The sequence below is a fragment of the Nerophis ophidion genome, linkage group LG16, assembly GCF_033978795.1.
Source record: "Nerophis ophidion isolate RoL-2023_Sa linkage group LG16, RoL_Noph_v1.0, whole genome shotgun sequence".
NCBI lineage: Eukaryota > Metazoa > Chordata > Actinopteri > Syngnathiformes > Syngnathidae > Nerophis > Nerophis ophidion.
Window position 1 is genome coordinate 31,018,262 of NC_084626.1, and position 18,369 is coordinate 31,036,630.

An 18,369-nucleotide genomic window follows, 5' to 3' on the forward strand; every position below is an offset into this window, starting at 1 on the left:
GTCGTCCATTAATTTTTTATTTTACATTCAAATTTGATTCATTGAGCTAAACAACAGATTGACATCAAATTAAAGTCTTTGGAGATGTGTAAAAAAAAAAAAAAAAAGACATTTAACAAAACCACCCAGATCTAAATGAATTATAAACTGTCCATGTGAATGATAACGTATACAACCAGTTATCAAGCAGCTGTCATCAGTGCCAGGTTGGGTAAGCTTCTTTCTGATTGGTCCATGCGCAGGAAGCGGCCTCGCAGCAGCTGGTCCAGGCGTTCGTCGAAGGGCAGGAGTCTCTCTTAAGAGTTTACATACACTAAAGCAGCTGGTCGTCACACTAGACCTGCCTTGGCACGATAAATCTAAAATAGGAAAAAAAAAAAAAAAAGGAGAGGAAAAGCAATCAGTCAAAGATAACAGTTTGGGTAAGCTGTTTATTTGAGAATAGAGGTCTCAATTTGCACAGCAAAGACAATACAATATTACTCTTTACAATTCAAAGCTGCAAATAACAGTGGATTTATTATTTGACTGTTTTGTATTAAAGCTTTCAAATGTTTGTTTTAAATAAAAATGTAAGATCACGGTAATCACATTTTAAAATTGGGATATATTCACAGGTAATTACTCGCTTCCATAGTTACAAATTTGCTAAAGAAAAGACTCTAATATTTGTACGAAAATGCAATTTTATTGTCAGAATGTCCTCAGAAACGTTTTACTTGAATGCATGTCATTGATTTGCACCAAACTTGGTGACAGTTTTATCTCAGGCTGTATTTTGGAGTGAACTTTGCCAGCAAACACATCAGTCACTTCACTAATTTTTGTACTGACGTATGGATTGATAGGATCACTGACCACATAGCGGTTAATGGGGAAATGCACTTTTATTTTTTGAATTTCTGTTCACAATCATGAGAGACAAAAAGACAAACGGTTTTTTTTTGCATTCTAACATGTAAAAATCGTCTCGTTCTCGGTAGCTAGCAATGTAGCTAATTGGAGCAATCTATTCTACCGCTAAATCACTTTCAAAATGCATTCAAAAACCGTCACCAATACTTCATTTACATTCCATAACCTGTATAGTAACCAAACTGTAGCGACACTGTTAGTGTAAGAGCGAACACGTAGGAACTCTCTTTCTAGCGTGGTAACACATTGGCGTGCTCCGATATTAGCCGAACGAGATTCCTCTACAGAATCTCCTCTCTGGTCAACAAAAGCACCTTGAAGATTCTAGCGGGAACTCTCCTTCAACCCTTTTTCGATTACGCTTGCACCTCCTGGTACCCCAGCACCTCCAAAACCCTCAAATCTAGACTCCAAACATCCCAGAATAAGATCGTCCGGTTACTTTTAGACCTCCACCCCAGATCACACGTCACTCCAACCCACTTCTCCAAAGTGGGCTGGCTCAGGGTGGAGGACAGAGTAAAACAACTTGCACTGAGCCTAGTCTATAAAATCCGCTACACCTCCCTGATTCCGAAGTACATGTCAAACTACTTCCTTAACCGCCATAACCACAACACCAGGGGGAGCTCCAAAAGCCAAGTTAAACCCAGATTTCGATCTAACAAAGGTCTTAACTCATTCTCTTTCTATGCCACATCAATGTGGAATGCACTCCCAACAGGTGTAAAAGTAAGTGCATCTCTATATTCCTTCAAAACCGCTCTAAAACAACACCTCCAGGCAACTTCAACACTTTACTAATACCCTCCTCCATTCACATCACATCTCCCCGGATTATAAATACCCTAATGTAAATAATCAAATGCACTTCTAATGTATTTACTTGCTCTTATGCTATCTGAACTCACTATGTTCTCTGCTGGCTGTACATATCCTACTAAGTAAGACCTACACTGTTTCAATGTCCTTTTCTTTGTTGATGCAATTGTTGATAACTAAAGTACTGATATCAACCAAAGCTCCTCATCCCACCCCCTGGATTGTAAATAATTCAATGTATATACTATGATGATTAACTTGTGTGATGACTGTATTATGCTGATAGTATGTAATTGTACCATGAATTGATTAACGTGGACACCGACTTAAGCAAGTTGAAAATCTTATTCGGGTGTTACCATTTAGTGGTCAATTGTACGGAATATGTACTGAACTGTGCAATCTACTAATAAAAGTATCAATCAATCAATCAAAAGCCGTAAAAGCCAACTACGGAAAGAGATAAGCTTCTACATAAGCGCGAAATGCCTTATAGAATTTGTGATACACAACACAATGTGATAAGACACCAATCTGTACTGACTGCAAAACATGACCAATCATATTACAGTGTAAAGTATTAGCCCACATTTCATGTTGTTTGTAGACAGCTAGCTCGACAACATATGTTGTCAGTCATGATGCACATGACGTGCCGCGTGTATCATGATCAATATAAAGTGTGATTTACTCGATGGACTGTTGTCTTCTGGGTCCAGCTGGTCAAGGATTCTTTTATAGTTTTTTTGGGGTAAGCACAACATTTATGTCGCAATAGCTTATCTCCAAATTCCACATTTTGCAGTTTCGAGAAGTAGCAGTCAATCCTCTGTTTATTCAGCTTCAAAAAGATAAGGTTGTGAATCCTCTTTTTGTCCAAAAATAGTAGTCTTTGTTGTTTGTAACCAAGTCTGCCATGATTAGCACACACCAGTGTTTTGTATCCGGAAGTAGGAACACACTGGAAGACGGGCGTACGCTACTATGGAAATTAAAATCAATGCACAAAAGAAGTCAGTTTTGGCATAGATTAAAATGACCAAAATACGGTAAATATTGAACCTTTTGCATATTGTTATGAACGTGTCTGTTACTACATTATACAAACCCTGTTTCCATATGAGTTGGGAAATTGTGTTAGATGTAAATATAAATGGAATACAATGATTTGCAAATCATTTTCAACCCATAACCGACAAAAGCTATGTCTGCATGAAGCCAAACATGTTTTAAAGTAAATTATTGCAGACTGTTCTAATGTGTGGCACCTTGAGACAAGAATACATTGATTATAGTCTAAAAGTAACATGTCTTCCTTTAATCATTATTTTCACAGTTTTATGCATTTCTATGTATAAAATACAAAAATCACAAATTAAATCGCTTTTGCACTTTTGTAGTGAAAAATCGCGATTAGTTTTTTTCTCCAAATCGTGCAGCCCTACATAAGTGCTTGCCCATGTTCCACTGATGTCATATATTGAACATCCTAGTCATTTGCTTGAATAAATAGCTGTTGAACATTTAACACACTAGGCTAGGGCTCACTGAAAAGACAGTTTCAAAAAAAACTGCAGGCTTTATGACTGCAGCATCAGAAACCACACAAGCCATTCAAGTGACTTAGCTCACTTCAGTAAAGCACCATATCCCACTAAACAGGTTCGCTAGAAACCTCTACTTGTACAAGCTGTGACTTGTGTCTTTCCATATCCATGCACGCTAGTGGCTACTACGTGCTGCAAAGGCCCAATGTAAGCCACAGGTGCGTCGTGGAGCTGCGGATCCGATTTGGTGAACTTGGTCTCCCGGCTAATGGACAATCATTTTTCTGTCTCTCACCATTTCTTGTTCCGAGGCTTCAGCTCCTCTGCAGCATTCCTCAAAAAGATGTAGTTCTTCTTCTGGGGGTTGTAGTACTCGTGGCCCTGAGAAAGTGCCCATTTATGACATTAGTAAATAGCCGTGTTAGAGGAAATCTGCATTGAACACACACACACACACACGTGTGTATATACAGTATGTATGTATATATACTAGGGCTGTGAATCTTTGGGTGTCCCACGATTTGATTCAATATCGATTCTTGGGGTCACGAATCGATAATATAGCGATTTTTTTCGATTCGATTAGATTCTCGATTCAAAAATGATATTTTTACGATTCAAAACGATTCTGTATTCATTCAATACATAGGATTTAAGCAGGATCTACCCAAGTCTACTGACATGCAAGCAGAGTAGTAGATTTTTTTTTAAAAAGCTTTTATAATTGTAAAAGACAATATTTTATCAACTGATTGCAATAATGTAAATTGGTTTTAACTTTAAAAAGAACCAAAAATATGACTTATTTTATCTTTGTGAAAACATTGGACACAGTGTTTTCAAGTTTATGAGATACAATGCAAGTGTAAGCCACTGTGACACTATTGTTCTTTTTTTTATTTTTATAAATGTCTAATGATAATGTCAATGAGGGATTTTTAATCACTGCTATGCTGAAATTATAACTAATATTGATACTGTTGTTGATAATATTCATTTTTGTTTCACTACTTTTGGTTTGTTCTGGGTCGTGTTTGTGTCTCCTCTCAATTGCTCTGTTTATAGCAGTTCTGGGTGTTGCTTGGTCAGGTTTGGTTTTGGAATTGGATTGCATTGTTATGGTATTGCTGTGTAGTTGTTTGTGGGACTGATAAAAAAAAAAAAAAAATTTTTTTTTAAATTAAAAAATCGATAAAAAAAAAAAAAAGAGAATCGATTTTGAATCGCACAACGTATTCGAATCGATTTTTTCCCCACACTCCTAATATATACAGTATATATGTGTATACACACACACACACACACACACACACACACACACACACACACACACACACATAGATACATATATATATATATATATATATATATATATATATATATATATATATCCATACATATACACAAAAACATATGTCTTTCCCATGTCTGTGCGGTCTAAACAGTAAAAACAAACAAAAGAAACTATAATATGAGCTGCCTAACATTGCAGTTAATGGGGATATTACTGCGTGATTCTTTGTGCACGACACGATTCGATTCTTTGGAGTAACGATTATATTCACAATCAATTATACATTCAAAACGATTCTTCTCTTCAAAATCTGTAACTTTTAATAGCATTGGATGCCTGTTCAAGGATTCAAATTAATTCAAAAAAGAGATAAACATATCTGATAACTTTTTGCTTCCCAAACATTTTAATGAAGTCAAATAGACAAGCAGTAGACAATGGATGGATGGAAATACAAATAAGGCAACAGAAGTATCCAACACTTCTCTTTTCTAAAGTAAATATGTACAGCAAATATGGGGGCATCTACATCAACAATATAACGGCTGCTCAGGACAGATAGAAAAAAAATGTTTTAGATTTTTTTTAATCGATTAAGAATTATTACAAATAAAAATCGCACTTATTTTTTTGTTACACTCATAGGGGATAATATCTATTTTGCCTATAAAGAACTTTACAACATCAAAAAAGCCCCCCAATTTTTTTGTATACACATTAAGTATGTATGTTATGCAGTAACAGGCACAATCATGATAACATGTAATATTTGCAGTCTTTGTCATTTTACCGTAACTTATTTCCAGGGCGCTAGAAACTGACGCCACGTCCGTCAAATACAACATCGAAGAAACTACTTTCTGTGTTTGCTACCACTACCACAAGACTTTGTGATAGTTTTGGCGCTTTATCATGTAGCACTATAGCTAAACGTTTCAAAGAATAACAAAAATCAGTTACTTTCAGTCTGCTGTCACTGGGATGCGCTTTTGCTCTCCTCAAGCTGTTAAATTCAGAATAATCCTCACTCTTCAGATAAAAAATGCACCAATATTGGATCTTATGATGAGTCCCATTTGTTTAGAGCCATATACAGTAGTATCTAGATGATAGCGTGTGGATTTTAAAAGTTTACCAACATCTCAGCTTTGTGCTACTACAAGTAAAAATAGCATTATGTTTTACTATCTCAAAAACTACACAGCAGCAACAGAAGCAGCTCAAGGTTCATCTTCTTCATTTCATGACAGGTCGCAAACGTTATTAGCAGCTCAAGCTGGCTAGTAGCTGGCTACTCTCCAGTGGTTAGACGAGCAGTGTGAGCAAGGTGATGTGTCTTGGCACCAGAAAAGTAGTTATTTGTTGTTAGTTCTTACATTAATAAGGTTGCTATAACATGGTTAATATTAACATATAGGTTGAAAAGAATAATCCCAATTATCTGCATTGTCAGCCACTTCATACTAGTTTTTTTTTTTTTAACAATTTAGAACACAAAAAAGAGAAAGACACTCATGCCTTGCATAGGGATTATAGATGATGGGCAAAATTCCCCCCAAATGAGCAGTTTTCCTGGAATTTTCCTTTTAGTCGGTTTAAGACATCTTACCTTAGACCAGTCGTAGCTAGAAGCATATGCAAAGATGTTGCCATTGTGGTTGAAGCAGCAGGCTGTAATGGGCTGATCAAGCTGCTCTGATGTCTTCAACTTGGTGCGGGCATCTTTGTCCCAAAAGCTGAAGCGTCCATCTGAGCCTACAGTTGCCAAAGTTCCGTGAACAGGATGAAAGGAGATGGCGTTGACCTGGCAAAAGAAAATAACAAAACCTAAACAATACATTGTTTTAATTTTCGGGGTAGTTGAAAGACCATCAAGTCAACATTCCCATCCATGGAGCCTTGCTTATAGAATGTTAGAGGTATTCATTATTTGGTGCCAGCGAGTGTATGGTGTAGCCAGGAGTTGTGGATACATTGCATTCTGGGTAAGTGTTATGTTGCGTTTATAATGTGTTACAGAGCCAATGTTCTCCAGAAATGTGTTTGGTGTGGGTACACAGAGTGTGGTGCATATTATTAAGAGTGTTAAAGTTGTTTATATCACAACCATTAATGTGATCTTTATGGCTGTGGAACAAGACCCCTGGTTTACACACAGACAAAGCATAATAAACTCCTCCGCCATTTTGAAAATGACGGCAGGGGAAGTGTCGCTCGTGACGTCACGAATTTGACCCGGCGGTAAAAGTAAGCATGCACCTATTAATTTGGGGAGACAATTTTACCCGGCAGTAATTCAAGGCAGGCGCATATTACATGCCCGGAGGTTATTCAAGGAAATAGGGTATATTAATATACATATGTTTCATAATTAAACTTAAGTGCAGATGACAATACAGCTTTGCCACTTAAGTCATAATTTTTGCGCTTACTAAACTTCTGTATGACCAGGGGTCTCAAAGTCAATTTACCTGGGGGCCATTGGATGCAGAAACTGGGTGAGGCTGGGCCGCAAGAGAAGATTTCTTTAAAAAATCTAACATGCACTTTTTAATGAATTCACCTTCTATGAATGGCTTTCCCGCCCTAGCAACATACTTGCCAACCCTCACGATTTTTCCGGGAGACTCCCGAATTTCAGTGCACCTCCCGACAATCTATTGGTGCAACTATTCTCCCGAATTTGTCCCAATTTTCACCCGCCCGACTTTATTAAGGGCGTACCGTGACTGCACTGCCTTTAACGTCCTCTACAACAGTGGTTCTCAACCTTTTTTCAGTGATGTACCCCCTATGAACATATTTTTAATTCAAGTACCCCCTAATCAGAACAAAGCATTTTTCGTTGGAAAAAAAGAGATAAAGAAGTAAAATACAGCACTATGTCATCAGTTTCTGATTTATTAAATTATATAACAGTGCAAAATATTGCTAATTTGTAGTGGGCTTTCTTAAACTATTTGGAAAAAAAGATATAAAAATAACTAAAAAATTTGTTGAAAGCTGGTAGCGGGGGTGTATATTGTAGCCCGGAAGAGTTAGTGCTGCATGGGATTCTGGGTATTTGTTCTGTTATGTTTATGTTGTGTTACGGTGCGGCTGTTCTCCCAAAATGTGTTCGTCATTCTTGTTTGGTGTGGGTTCACAGTGTGGTGCATATTTGTAACAGTGTTAAAGTTTATACGGCCACCCTCAGTGTGACCTGTGTAGCTGTTGATCAAATATGTCTTGCAATACTCCACGTGCATCCTCAATAGCCAGATCCAACATATAACTCGGCTTGCACGCTGTTTGTACAGGGTGTAGGTGGCGCTAAAGACAATGCCATCATGGCCCCCCCTGAATGTTGTTGGTTGGGAGAAAATCGACAGGAATTCTAGAAAATGTATGCCCTGAAATTCTGGGGTCTCCCAGGAAAATTGGGAACGTTGGCATGTATGGCGCTGCCAAGCGGCATTCATGCGTTCATATTAAACTCGCAGGCCGCACTACCTTTAAATTGTCATATCAGGGTGCGGGCCGCAAAATAACGGCCAGGCGGGCCACATGTTTGAGACCCCTGCGTATGACTTTAGCTCCAGACTTCTTCTGTTTGTTTTATAGTGATTATTGCCACAAGTGGTGGAAAAGTGTATTACAACTGAGTACTGCGGCAGCCCAAAGAGACCACGGCTGACAAACAGATATTTTTTTTGGCCCTCTAGGGAGCGCTCGCGGCCCAACTATTGCAGAGTTGTGTATAGAGACAGTAAGGACAATCTGGTTTAAAATTTGGTCACAAACATGGCGCCCTGTAGTCAAGTGAGGGGCTTTTGACCAATCAGAAAGAGTATGGCCAGCCAATCTCCTAAATGATTGGTCAAAATCCCCTCATGTGACTACAGGGCGCCATGATTGGGGCAAACTTTTAAACTGAGTTGGCCGTACTCAATCGACGGCTCTGAACAATGGTTAAGAAACAGCACTCTATGATATAAAACACACAAGAAAATACACAAAAAAGTTGAAATCTTACTGCATAGATGTCCTGTGGGGTGGTTGTGTTGGTCCCGTTAGACCTGTGGCACTTGAAAGTGAAGTTATCCTTGGTCCTGAAAGAAAATAAAAGATAAACAGTACGTCAGCATTAAGAATGCTTCCATTTATCATTAATGATATTGTTTTTATTTTGATGCTTACGGGTTTGGGGGGTTTATATAATGGATGGCAACACGGCCTTCGATGCTTCCCAGTGCAAATCCAGTTGGCTTGTTCTGCTTATCTTTGAATATGGCTACACAGCGGTGCTACAATCCACATCAGATTGAAAGAGAATTATGTGTTCATAACACTACATTTTGTAATTGAAGAAATACTGCACATCAAAATATTTTCAACAGTGGGATACTAATATGACAAAAAAAAAAAAAATTCCAAGTATTCACCTGATGTTTGAGGGGCGATTCAATTCTGTTGAATTCAGAGGGCTGATTCTCCAACTGGTACACAATCAGGCCTCGCTCAGCTGTGGCCACCACCGCCATGGGGTACACCTGCAAAATTAAATAACGACGGTATTAATATGACAAGGTGGGAGAGTTACAAATATATTGCAAAACCCTACGTACAACATCTGCACAATAACATCTCTCTGGCATCTGCAGAGACATCATAGGATTGGGAGAGCGAGTGTCCCAGAACTGGAATGAAAAAAGCAAAATGATGTCACATACGCCGCCATCTCCATTATGTCTAAAATGTACTGCATGCTGACACAAGTACCTTCAGTGTTTTGTCCCAGCTGCTAGTCATGATACAGCTGTAGTTAGGGGCTTTTATCCAGTGGATTGATTTGATTGGGCCATCGTGCTGTGAAGCAAAATAAAAAATATTTTGTCAAAACTGCCTACATATCAAGTCCAAATGTTCCTAAACTACCTGTGCAATCTGCATCGCTTGATTGCTGTTAAGGTCCCACATCTTGGCTGTCTTGTCACATGAAGCTGTAAAAACTTTACTCCCATCCTGGAAAAGGGGACCATATTGTTACCCATGAAAGTATTGTACAGTACATGTACTCGGCATATGGTATGATGAGGCTTACATCACTCCAGCATGCGTCTAACACTGGGCCTGTGTGCATCTGTTGGGCTTTGGGCACAGTTTGCCCATTATCCTGTACTTCCCAGCACCGCACCTGATGCAGATAACAAAAGTACATTTTCGTATGGTTATATCACGTTACAGTTCTAACTGAAACGCATATTGGGATATATTTTGCAGCCTTGTTCAATACTGATGAATTGGCATATAAATGACAATAGAACCATTTCAAAACAAGTTACTGGTAAAAAGGCTCCGAATTTAGCCGCTGATGCATGCGGTAACATATTTGGTCATTTCCAGTTGTATTATTTCCCCAAAACTATTATTAATCTACTTGTTAATTTATTGGTAAATGTTCATTACTGGCAGGGGTTAGTGCATGTGCCTCACAATACGAAGGTCCTGAGTTCAATCCCGGGCTCTGGATCTTTCTGTGTGGGTTTGTGTGTTCTCCCCGTGACTGCGTGGGTTCCCTCCGGGTACTCTAGCTTCCTCCCACCTCCAAAATCATTCACCTGGGGATAGGTTGATTGGCAACACTAATTTGACCGCAGAGTGTGAATGTTGTCTGTCTATCTGTGTTGGCCCTGCGATGAGGTGGCGACTTGTCCAGGGTGTACACCCTTCCGCCCGAATGCAGCTGAAATAGGCTTCAGCCCCCCCGCGACCCAGAAACGGACAAGCGGTAAAAAATGAATGGATGGATGGATGTTTTTTACTTTCTGCTGTAATGCGAATCAATAAACACTTATGTTAAAATGTAATAAACACTTATTCTTCAGTTGTTTGACTACTTTATATTCACTTTAAGCGGCACTGCAAATCTGGATATTAAACCAATACCAAGTAGTTATAGGGCCAGTATTGACAATACTAATGCTGATATTTTTTTCAAGATCATTGAATGATTCAGTTTTAGATCAGAATAACAGTTATACGAAAAAACACAACAATATCAATTAATTATTAAAATGTTTTTTGCACATACAAAATATATAATCAAGTCAACAGTGCAACATATTTAAAGAAAAGCTAAAAAGTACTAATGGCTCTTATGTTGCTGTCTGTAAACAATAACAAACACAAAACAAAAAAACCCAAAACAGTTTTGTGATAATAAAAATATGATCACAAGTAGTATTGACCGACTGGGGACATCTCTGCGCTGCTGATCCGCCGCCGCTTGGGATGGTTTCCTGCTGGCTCCGCTGTGAACGGGACTCTCGCTGGCTCCACTGTGAACGGGACTCTCGCTGCTGTGTTGGATCCGCTTTGGACTGGACTCTCGCGACTGTGTTGGATCCATTATGGATAGAACTTTCACAGTATCATGTTAGACCCGCTCGACATCCATTGCTTTCCTCCTCTCCAAGGTTCTCATAGTCATCATTGTCACCGACGTCCCACTGGGTCAATATTGTCACAGATGTCCCACTGGGTGTGAGTTTTCCTTGCCCTTATGTGGGCCTACCGAGGATGTCGTAGTGGTTTGTGCAGCCCTTTGAGACACTAGTGATTTAGGGCTATATAAGTAAACATTGATTGATTGATTGATTGATTAACTGATACTATTCTTTGTATTATTACTGACAAAAAACTATACTTTGTATTGTTACTGACAATATTGGTACCGATCCGTTTGCCCTTTTTTTTACATTCAAGAGAGCTGTAAGTGGTTTGATTTGCTTTTAGTGTAGTGTAGCTTGTTTAGCTACTTGTTGTCCTCTATTTCCCTACCGATAGTTACTTGTTAGAAATGCAGTTTATTTGCCACCAAAGAGGAGAATTACTGATTTAGAAGCAGCTTCTTATTGTGATTAGACGCTAGCTTGCTGTATTATCAACAGTGTTAATTTAGACTGTGTTTTTTAATTGAGTTTTAGTCATAGTCTGTTGAATATGTATTGTAGTCATCTAAATTGATTTCATTTTAGTCGACTAAATTGCTCAACATTTTACGAATAAATTACAGTAAATGTCAAGCAAATTACAAGCAGCTTCATATTGTGATTAGACACGAGCTTGCTGTATTATCAACAGTGTTAATTTTGACAATGTTTTTTAATTCAGTTTTAGTCATGGTCTGTTGAAGAATATGTAATTTGGTAATCAGAATCAGAATCAGACATACTTTATTAATCCCCGAGGGGAAATTAAAATGATAATAAATCTAAATTGATTTAGTTTTAGTCGACTAAATTCCTCAACATTTTACGAATAAATTACAGTAAATGTTAACCAAAATTCATCCATCCATTTTCTAACGCTTGTCTCTCTCAGGGTTGCAGGGGTTGGCCAGAGCCTATACCAGCTGCATTTGGGCAGAAGGCGGTGTACACCCTGGACAAGTTACCACGTTAGGTCCAACACATAGACCGGAGGGAACCCACACAGTCATGAGGAGAACACGCAAACTCCACAAATAAAGAGCCCAAACCCAGGGCCTCCATATTGTGAGGCTCATGCACCAACCCCTGGTCCACCGTGCTGTCCACTTAAAACTTTACCATGTATTGATCTATCCGCTGACTGCACCGGGGGAAAAAATGTCACAGGTTGTGCAGATTCCAATTAGCTTGTTTAGGAGAAGTAGGAAGGAAGGCAACATTGTTTTATAAATATCTCCGCAAATGCCTCCATGGTTTAATTTCAAATTTTCAGGACTTATGCAGATCCCAGATTCACAAAAAAAAGTAGCAATGGATAAAAAAAAGTTGGCTTTGCACAATAGGTGCCCTTTAATTGAACACTCATCACAATATCTAGAATATGCTTAAATTCTTTTGTTTTTAGAAATCTGCAAAATTTGAAGCGTTACGTCACAATACAAAGGTCTTAGGTTCAATCCCGGGCTCAGGATCTTTCTGTGTGGGGTTTGCATGTTCTCCCCGTAACTGCGTGGGTTCCCTCCGGGTACTCCGACTTCCTCCCACCTCCAAAGACATGCACCTGGGGATAGGTTGATTGGCAACACTAAATTGGCCCTTGTGTGTGAATGTGAGTGTGAATGTTGTCTGTCTATCTGTGTTGGCCCTGCGATGAGGTGGCGACTTGTCCAGGGTGTACGCCGCCTTCCGCCCGAATGCAGCTGAAATAGGCGCCAGCGCCCCCCGCGACCCCGAAAGGGAATAAGCGGTAGAAAATGGATGGATGGATGGATGGACATCTAGAATATGCTTAAATGCTTTTGTTTTTAGAAATCTGCAAAATTTGAAGCGTTATTTCACGATACGAAGGTCCTGGGTCAGATCCTGGTATCTTTCGGTATCTTTCTGTGTGGAGTTTGCATGTTCTCCCCGTGACTGTGTGGGTATTAAGGTGCATTTCAGTGCGTGGAGTCACTCCGTGGAAGAACTTAGGGGACATGTTAAAAACGTGTTCTAACATGATTCAATTTGAAACCCTGTTTAAAAAAGAAGTACTGAAGAAGTACGAGGAGGAAAGAGACTGATGCCCTCAGCACAGAGCGATGGGAGAGGGGTGTGCGGTTAGGGGGTGTTTGGGCCTGTGCGTGTGTGTTTTGTCTCGTCTTGTCTCATACTAACAGTGGTAGTAATGTATTGTTAGTGTAAAGGAGTTGTTCTTGTTTTTGTTTGTATGGTATTTTTCTTGTATTATATTGTTTATGTTAAATGTGGAATGAGTGAGAGGGGTTGGGATATTATAAGCATCTGCTTCATCCAACCCCCTTTCAAGCCTTGCACAAATGTCTCTGCCAAGATGTAAAAAAAAATGTGTTGTTGTACTGTGCAGGTTGGTAGAGCGGCCGTGCTAGCAATTTGAGGGTTGCAGGTTGGATTCCCGCTTCCGCCATCCTAGTCACTGCCGTTGTGTCCTTGGGCAAGACACTTTACCCACCTGCTCCCACTGCCACCCACACTGGTTTAAATGGAACTTAGGTATTGGGGTTCACTATGTAAAGCGCTTTGAGTCACTAGAGAAAAGCGCTATATAAATATAATTCAATTCACTTCACTTCAATTCAAATCAATCACCTCCGGGTACTCCGGCTTCCTCCCACTTCCAAAGACATGCACCTGGGGATAGGTTGATTGGCAACACTAAATTGGCCCTAGTGTGTGAATGTGAGTGTGAATGTTGTCTGTCTATCTGTGTCGGCCCTTTGATGAGGTGGCGACTTGTCCAGGATGTACCCTGCCTACCGCCCGAATGCAGCTGAGATAGGCTTCAGCACCCCCCGCAACCCCGAAAGGGACAAGTGGTAGGAAATGGATGGATTTGGCGAGGTTTAGACTGCGACAACAATAGCGCCGGCATACTTGGCAACATTGAGACATCAAATTCAGGAGATGGGGGGAGGGGGGATAGAGGGGGGAGTAAATAGTCCGTTCATGAATGAGTGTATCCGTTCGGCCACCGTGTTCAATGGAGAAGTCTGATCTACAAAATTTGAAGGCAGCATACCCTTTCCCCTTCGCGCTGTCCTGAATGAACTGAAATTATTTTTTCCAATCATTTTGGAACCCGCAAGTGTACTTCTTCTTCTTACTCGTCGCCATGACTCTTCTTCGTTCTTCTGCTTTGTCTCTGTTATGTTTTTGGACATTACTACTTGCCGTGGTTTTGAAGCAATGTACGATGGGAATCCGGATGTTGTGTGTCAGTGTATTAACGTGCCGGCTAGAATAAACACACGCTGAGAAACAGCTACATGCCTGCCTACTTTATGGGTTATATATAAACCTATGGATAATGGAGACATATATTATAGTCTCTTTTTCAGGTGAGAGAGGACGCTAAGGGCAGTGCCTTTAAGGCACGCCACCAGTATTGTTGTCCGGGTGGAAATCGGGAGAAATTCGGGAGATTTGTTGCCTCGGGAGATTTTCGGGAGGGGGACTGAAATTCGGGAGTCTCCCGGGAAAATTGGGAGGGTTGCCAAAGACTTGCACCTAGGGATAGTTTGATTGGCAACACGAAATTATCCCTAATGTGTGAATGTGAGTGTGAATGCTGTCTATCTGTGTTGACCCTGTAATGAGGTGGCGACTTGTCCAAGGTGTACCCTGCCTACCACCCGATTACAGCTGAGATAAGCTCCAGCACCCCCCGCGACCCCGAAAGGGACTAGCGGAAGAAAATGGATGGATGTGGCGAGGGATGACTGAGACAACAATAGTGCGGGTGGTCAAAACCTGCCTCACACCTCAAACCTACTGAGTGGCCTAGTGGTTAGACCAGGGGTCACCAACCTTTTTGAAACCAAGAGCTACTTCTTGGGTACTGATTAATGCAAAGGGCTACCAGTTTGATACACACTTAAATAAGTTGCTAAAAATAGCCAATTTGCTCAATTTACCTTTAATAAATAAATCTATATATATATAAAAAAAGGGGTATTTCTGTCTGTCATTCCGTCGTACATTTTTTTCCTTTTACGGAAGATTTTTTGTCGAGAATAAATGATGAAAAAAACACTTAATTGAAAGGTTAAAAAGAGGAGAAAACACGAAAAAACAAATTTCACCACACCTAGTGTGTGTGTGACAATTATTGGTACTTTAAAGGCCTACTGAAACCCACTACTACCGACCACGCAGTCTGATTATATTTAATGATGAAATATTAACATTACAACACATCCCAATACGGCTTTTTTAGTTTACTAAAATGCAATTTTAAATTTCCCGGGAGTTCCCTGTTGAAAACGTCGCGGAATGATGACGTGTGCGCGGGACGTCATGGACTGTAAGGAAATATTAGCGCTGCGCACACACAGCTAAAAGTCGTCTGCTTTAACGGCATATATACACAGTATTTTGGACATCTGTGTTGCTGAATCCTTTGCAATTTGTTCAATTAATAATGGAGAAGTCAAAGTAGAAAGATGGAGTTGGGAAGCTTTAGCCTTTAGCCACACAAACACACAGTGATTCCTTGTTTAAATTTCCCGGAGGTGAAGCTTTACTATGGATCAGAGCGGTCAAGCGAACATGTCAACCAGCAGTTTTCGGTGAGAAAATTGTGGTAATAAGTCGCCACTTACCAGAGACCAGCTGAGCTTGTGCCGTCCATACAGCTGCCGTTGACTTCCATCAGACACTGGCCTCAAGACACCCGTGGACACACCCTTCCGACTATCAGGTACTATTAAACTCACTAAAACACTAGCAACACAATAGAAAGATAAGGGATTTCCCAGAATTACCCTAGTAAATGTGTCTAAAAACATCTGAATCTGACCCAATGCAATCGCGTTTTTTTTTAACTTGATTTTTATTTATTTGATTTTTTTTTCCAGTCCATCGCTATCAATATCCTCAAACACAAATCTTTCATCCTCACTCAAATTAATGGGGAAATTGTCGTTTTCTCGGTCCAAATAGCTCTTTTTGTTGGAGGATCCCATTAAAAACAATGTGAGGATGTGAGGAGCCCTCAACGGGTGACGTTATCGTCTGCAACTCCCGGTAAAGGCAGGGCTTTTCTATTAGCGACCAAAAGTTGCGAACTTTATCGTCGATGTTCTCTACTAAATCCTTTCAGCAAAAATATGGCAATATCCCGAAATGATCAAGTATGACACATAGAATGGACCTGCTATCCCCGTTTGAATAAGAACATCTCATTTCAGTAGGCCTTTAACTTAAACTAACTTAAATATAACACTTTTAAGTTCAAGTACCAATGATTGTCACACACACACTAGGTGTGGTAAAATTTGTCCTCTGCATTTTTGACCCACCCCCTTGATCACCCCCTGGGAGGTGAGGGGGACAGTGGGCAGCAGCGGTGCCGCGCCCGGGAATCATTTATGGTGATTTAACCCCCAATTCCAACCCGTGATGCTGAGTGCCAAGCAGGGAGGCAATTTTTTTTATTATCTTTGGTATGACTCGGCCGGGGTTTGAACTTCCAACCTACCGATCTCAGGGCGGCCACTGAGTAGGTGTCGTTTGTGCCTAAATATACTTACATCGTTGGCCCAGGATCCTCCAATCAGAAAGTTTCCTGGCATGGTTGGTGGACTGAAAGCCAGGCAGCTAATGCTGTCATCTGGTGGGGAAGTCACTTCAACATCCTAACAGACATTTAAAAAAAAAAAAATCACTGAGTTTCATATTGTCAGATAACAACAATAATTACATGAACAAAAACAGTTGATGGTGTTTACCTTCATGGGATTATGTGTGTCAGCCGTCGTGCTTCCAAAAACACTAGTACCCGTTGTTCCAAACCCAGAGTTTGTGCCAAATATACTCATGGTGCATTACCGTAATGCCCAATCTGTGCCTGGTAAGAGATAGACGGTAAACATTGCCACAGACTTTTACTTTCAGTTTCACTCGGCCCCCGCTCATCCATGTTGCATGGACACATCTTCTTTCGTAAAGTGCATTTCAACTAATCTTAACAACAACGACGACTTCAATGCTCTCATGTGACAAATTACACGACATGCGTGGGTTTTATGCGTGCGCATAACGAAATGTGAGTTTATGACGCCTTCTATCGCGATGAATGTCACAAATACAGCGCTGGCTAACTAGCTAGCTTCGTGTTGGGAGCCTTCCACACAACCGGTTAGTTTCCCGCAGGCGATTCTATCCAAATACAACATTTATCGGTACGCAATACATGTTTTTCGAGTAATATACATACCCTGTGTTTGTTAGTGTCCGACTTGACGGATGTATTGATCTGAATATGTCGGAAATTATTCGGCGCTAGGAAAAATGTGGCGCTGTTTTTGCCGGGCGTCGCACTTTGGTGACGTAGAGACCACTGGTGGGTGCGCTTCGCGGATCAGACACTTGGGGGCGGTGTAGGACAAAATGGTGGTTACGGAATCTGAAGCTGACAGTATTAAAGGCCTACTGAAATGATTCCATCCATTTACTACCGCTTATTCGCCTATCACAGCTACAATCGGGCGGAAGGCGGGGTACACCCTGGACAAGTCGCCACCTCATCGCAGGCCCAACACAGATAGACAGACAACATTCACACTCACATTCACACACTGGGGCCAATTTTTGTGTTGCCAATCAACCTATCCCCAGGTGCATGTCTTTGGAGGTGGGAGGAAGCCGGAGTACCCGGAGTGAACCCACGCAGTCACGGGGACAACATGCAAACTCCACACAGAAAGATCCCGAGCCTGGATTTGAACCCAGGACTGCAGGACCTTCGTATTGTGACTACTGAAATGAGATTTTCTTATTTAAACGGGGACAGCAGGTCCATTCTATGTGTCATACTTGATCATTTGGCGATATTGCCATATTTTTGCAGATTTTGAATTTAGTAGAGAACATCCACGATAAAGTTCGCAACTGGAGAAAAGCCCTGCTTCTACTGGAAGTCGCAGACGATGACGTCACAAGTTGAAGGCTCCTCATATATTCACATTGATTTTAATGGGAGCCTCCAACAAAAACAGCTATCAAGACCAAGAAAACGACAATTTCCCCATTAATTTGAGCGAGGATAAAAGAGTCGTGTTTGAGTATATTGATAGCGACGGACTAGAAAAAAAAAATCAAGTGAAAAAAAAAAAATGCGATTGCATAGCGACGGATTCAGATGTTTTTAGACACATTTACTAGGATAATTCTGGGAAATCCCTTATCTTTCAATTGTGTTGCTAGTGTTTTAGTGAGTTTAACAGTACCTGATAGTCGGAAGTGTACGTCCACGGCCGGGTGTTGACGCGCAGTGTCTCAGGGAAGTCGACGGCAGCTG

The 18,369-nt window shown here is 40.5% G+C and overlaps 1 protein-coding gene across 2 annotated transcripts; it reads right to left on the reverse strand.

Moving 5' to 3' along the window:
• Nucleotides 1–17,448, reverse strand: rae1 (ribonucleic acid export 1). 2 transcript variants are annotated; one of them, XM_061874916.1, is made up of 13 exons: nucleotides 17,287–17,448; nucleotides 16,799–16,917; nucleotides 16,601–16,705; nucleotides 9,662–9,754; nucleotides 9,496–9,582; nucleotides 9,340–9,426; nucleotides 9,186–9,257; nucleotides 9,003–9,110; nucleotides 8,758–8,864; nucleotides 8,594–8,669; nucleotides 6,188–6,382; nucleotides 3,580–3,665; nucleotides 1–359 (listed from the first exon to the last, which is right to left on the reverse strand). In XM_061874916.1, coding segments are annotated over exons 2-13 (1,107 nt in total). In that variant the 5' UTR covers nucleotides 16,889–16,917; nucleotides 17,287–17,448; the 3' UTR covers nucleotides 1–358. The 2 variants fall into 2 exon arrangements, with proteins under 2 accessions (XP_061730900.1, XP_061730899.1); XM_061874915.1 differs by lacking the exon at nucleotides 1–359 and having other exon boundaries at nucleotides 3,576–3,665.
• Nucleotides 17,449–18,369: the final 921 nt, after the last annotated feature.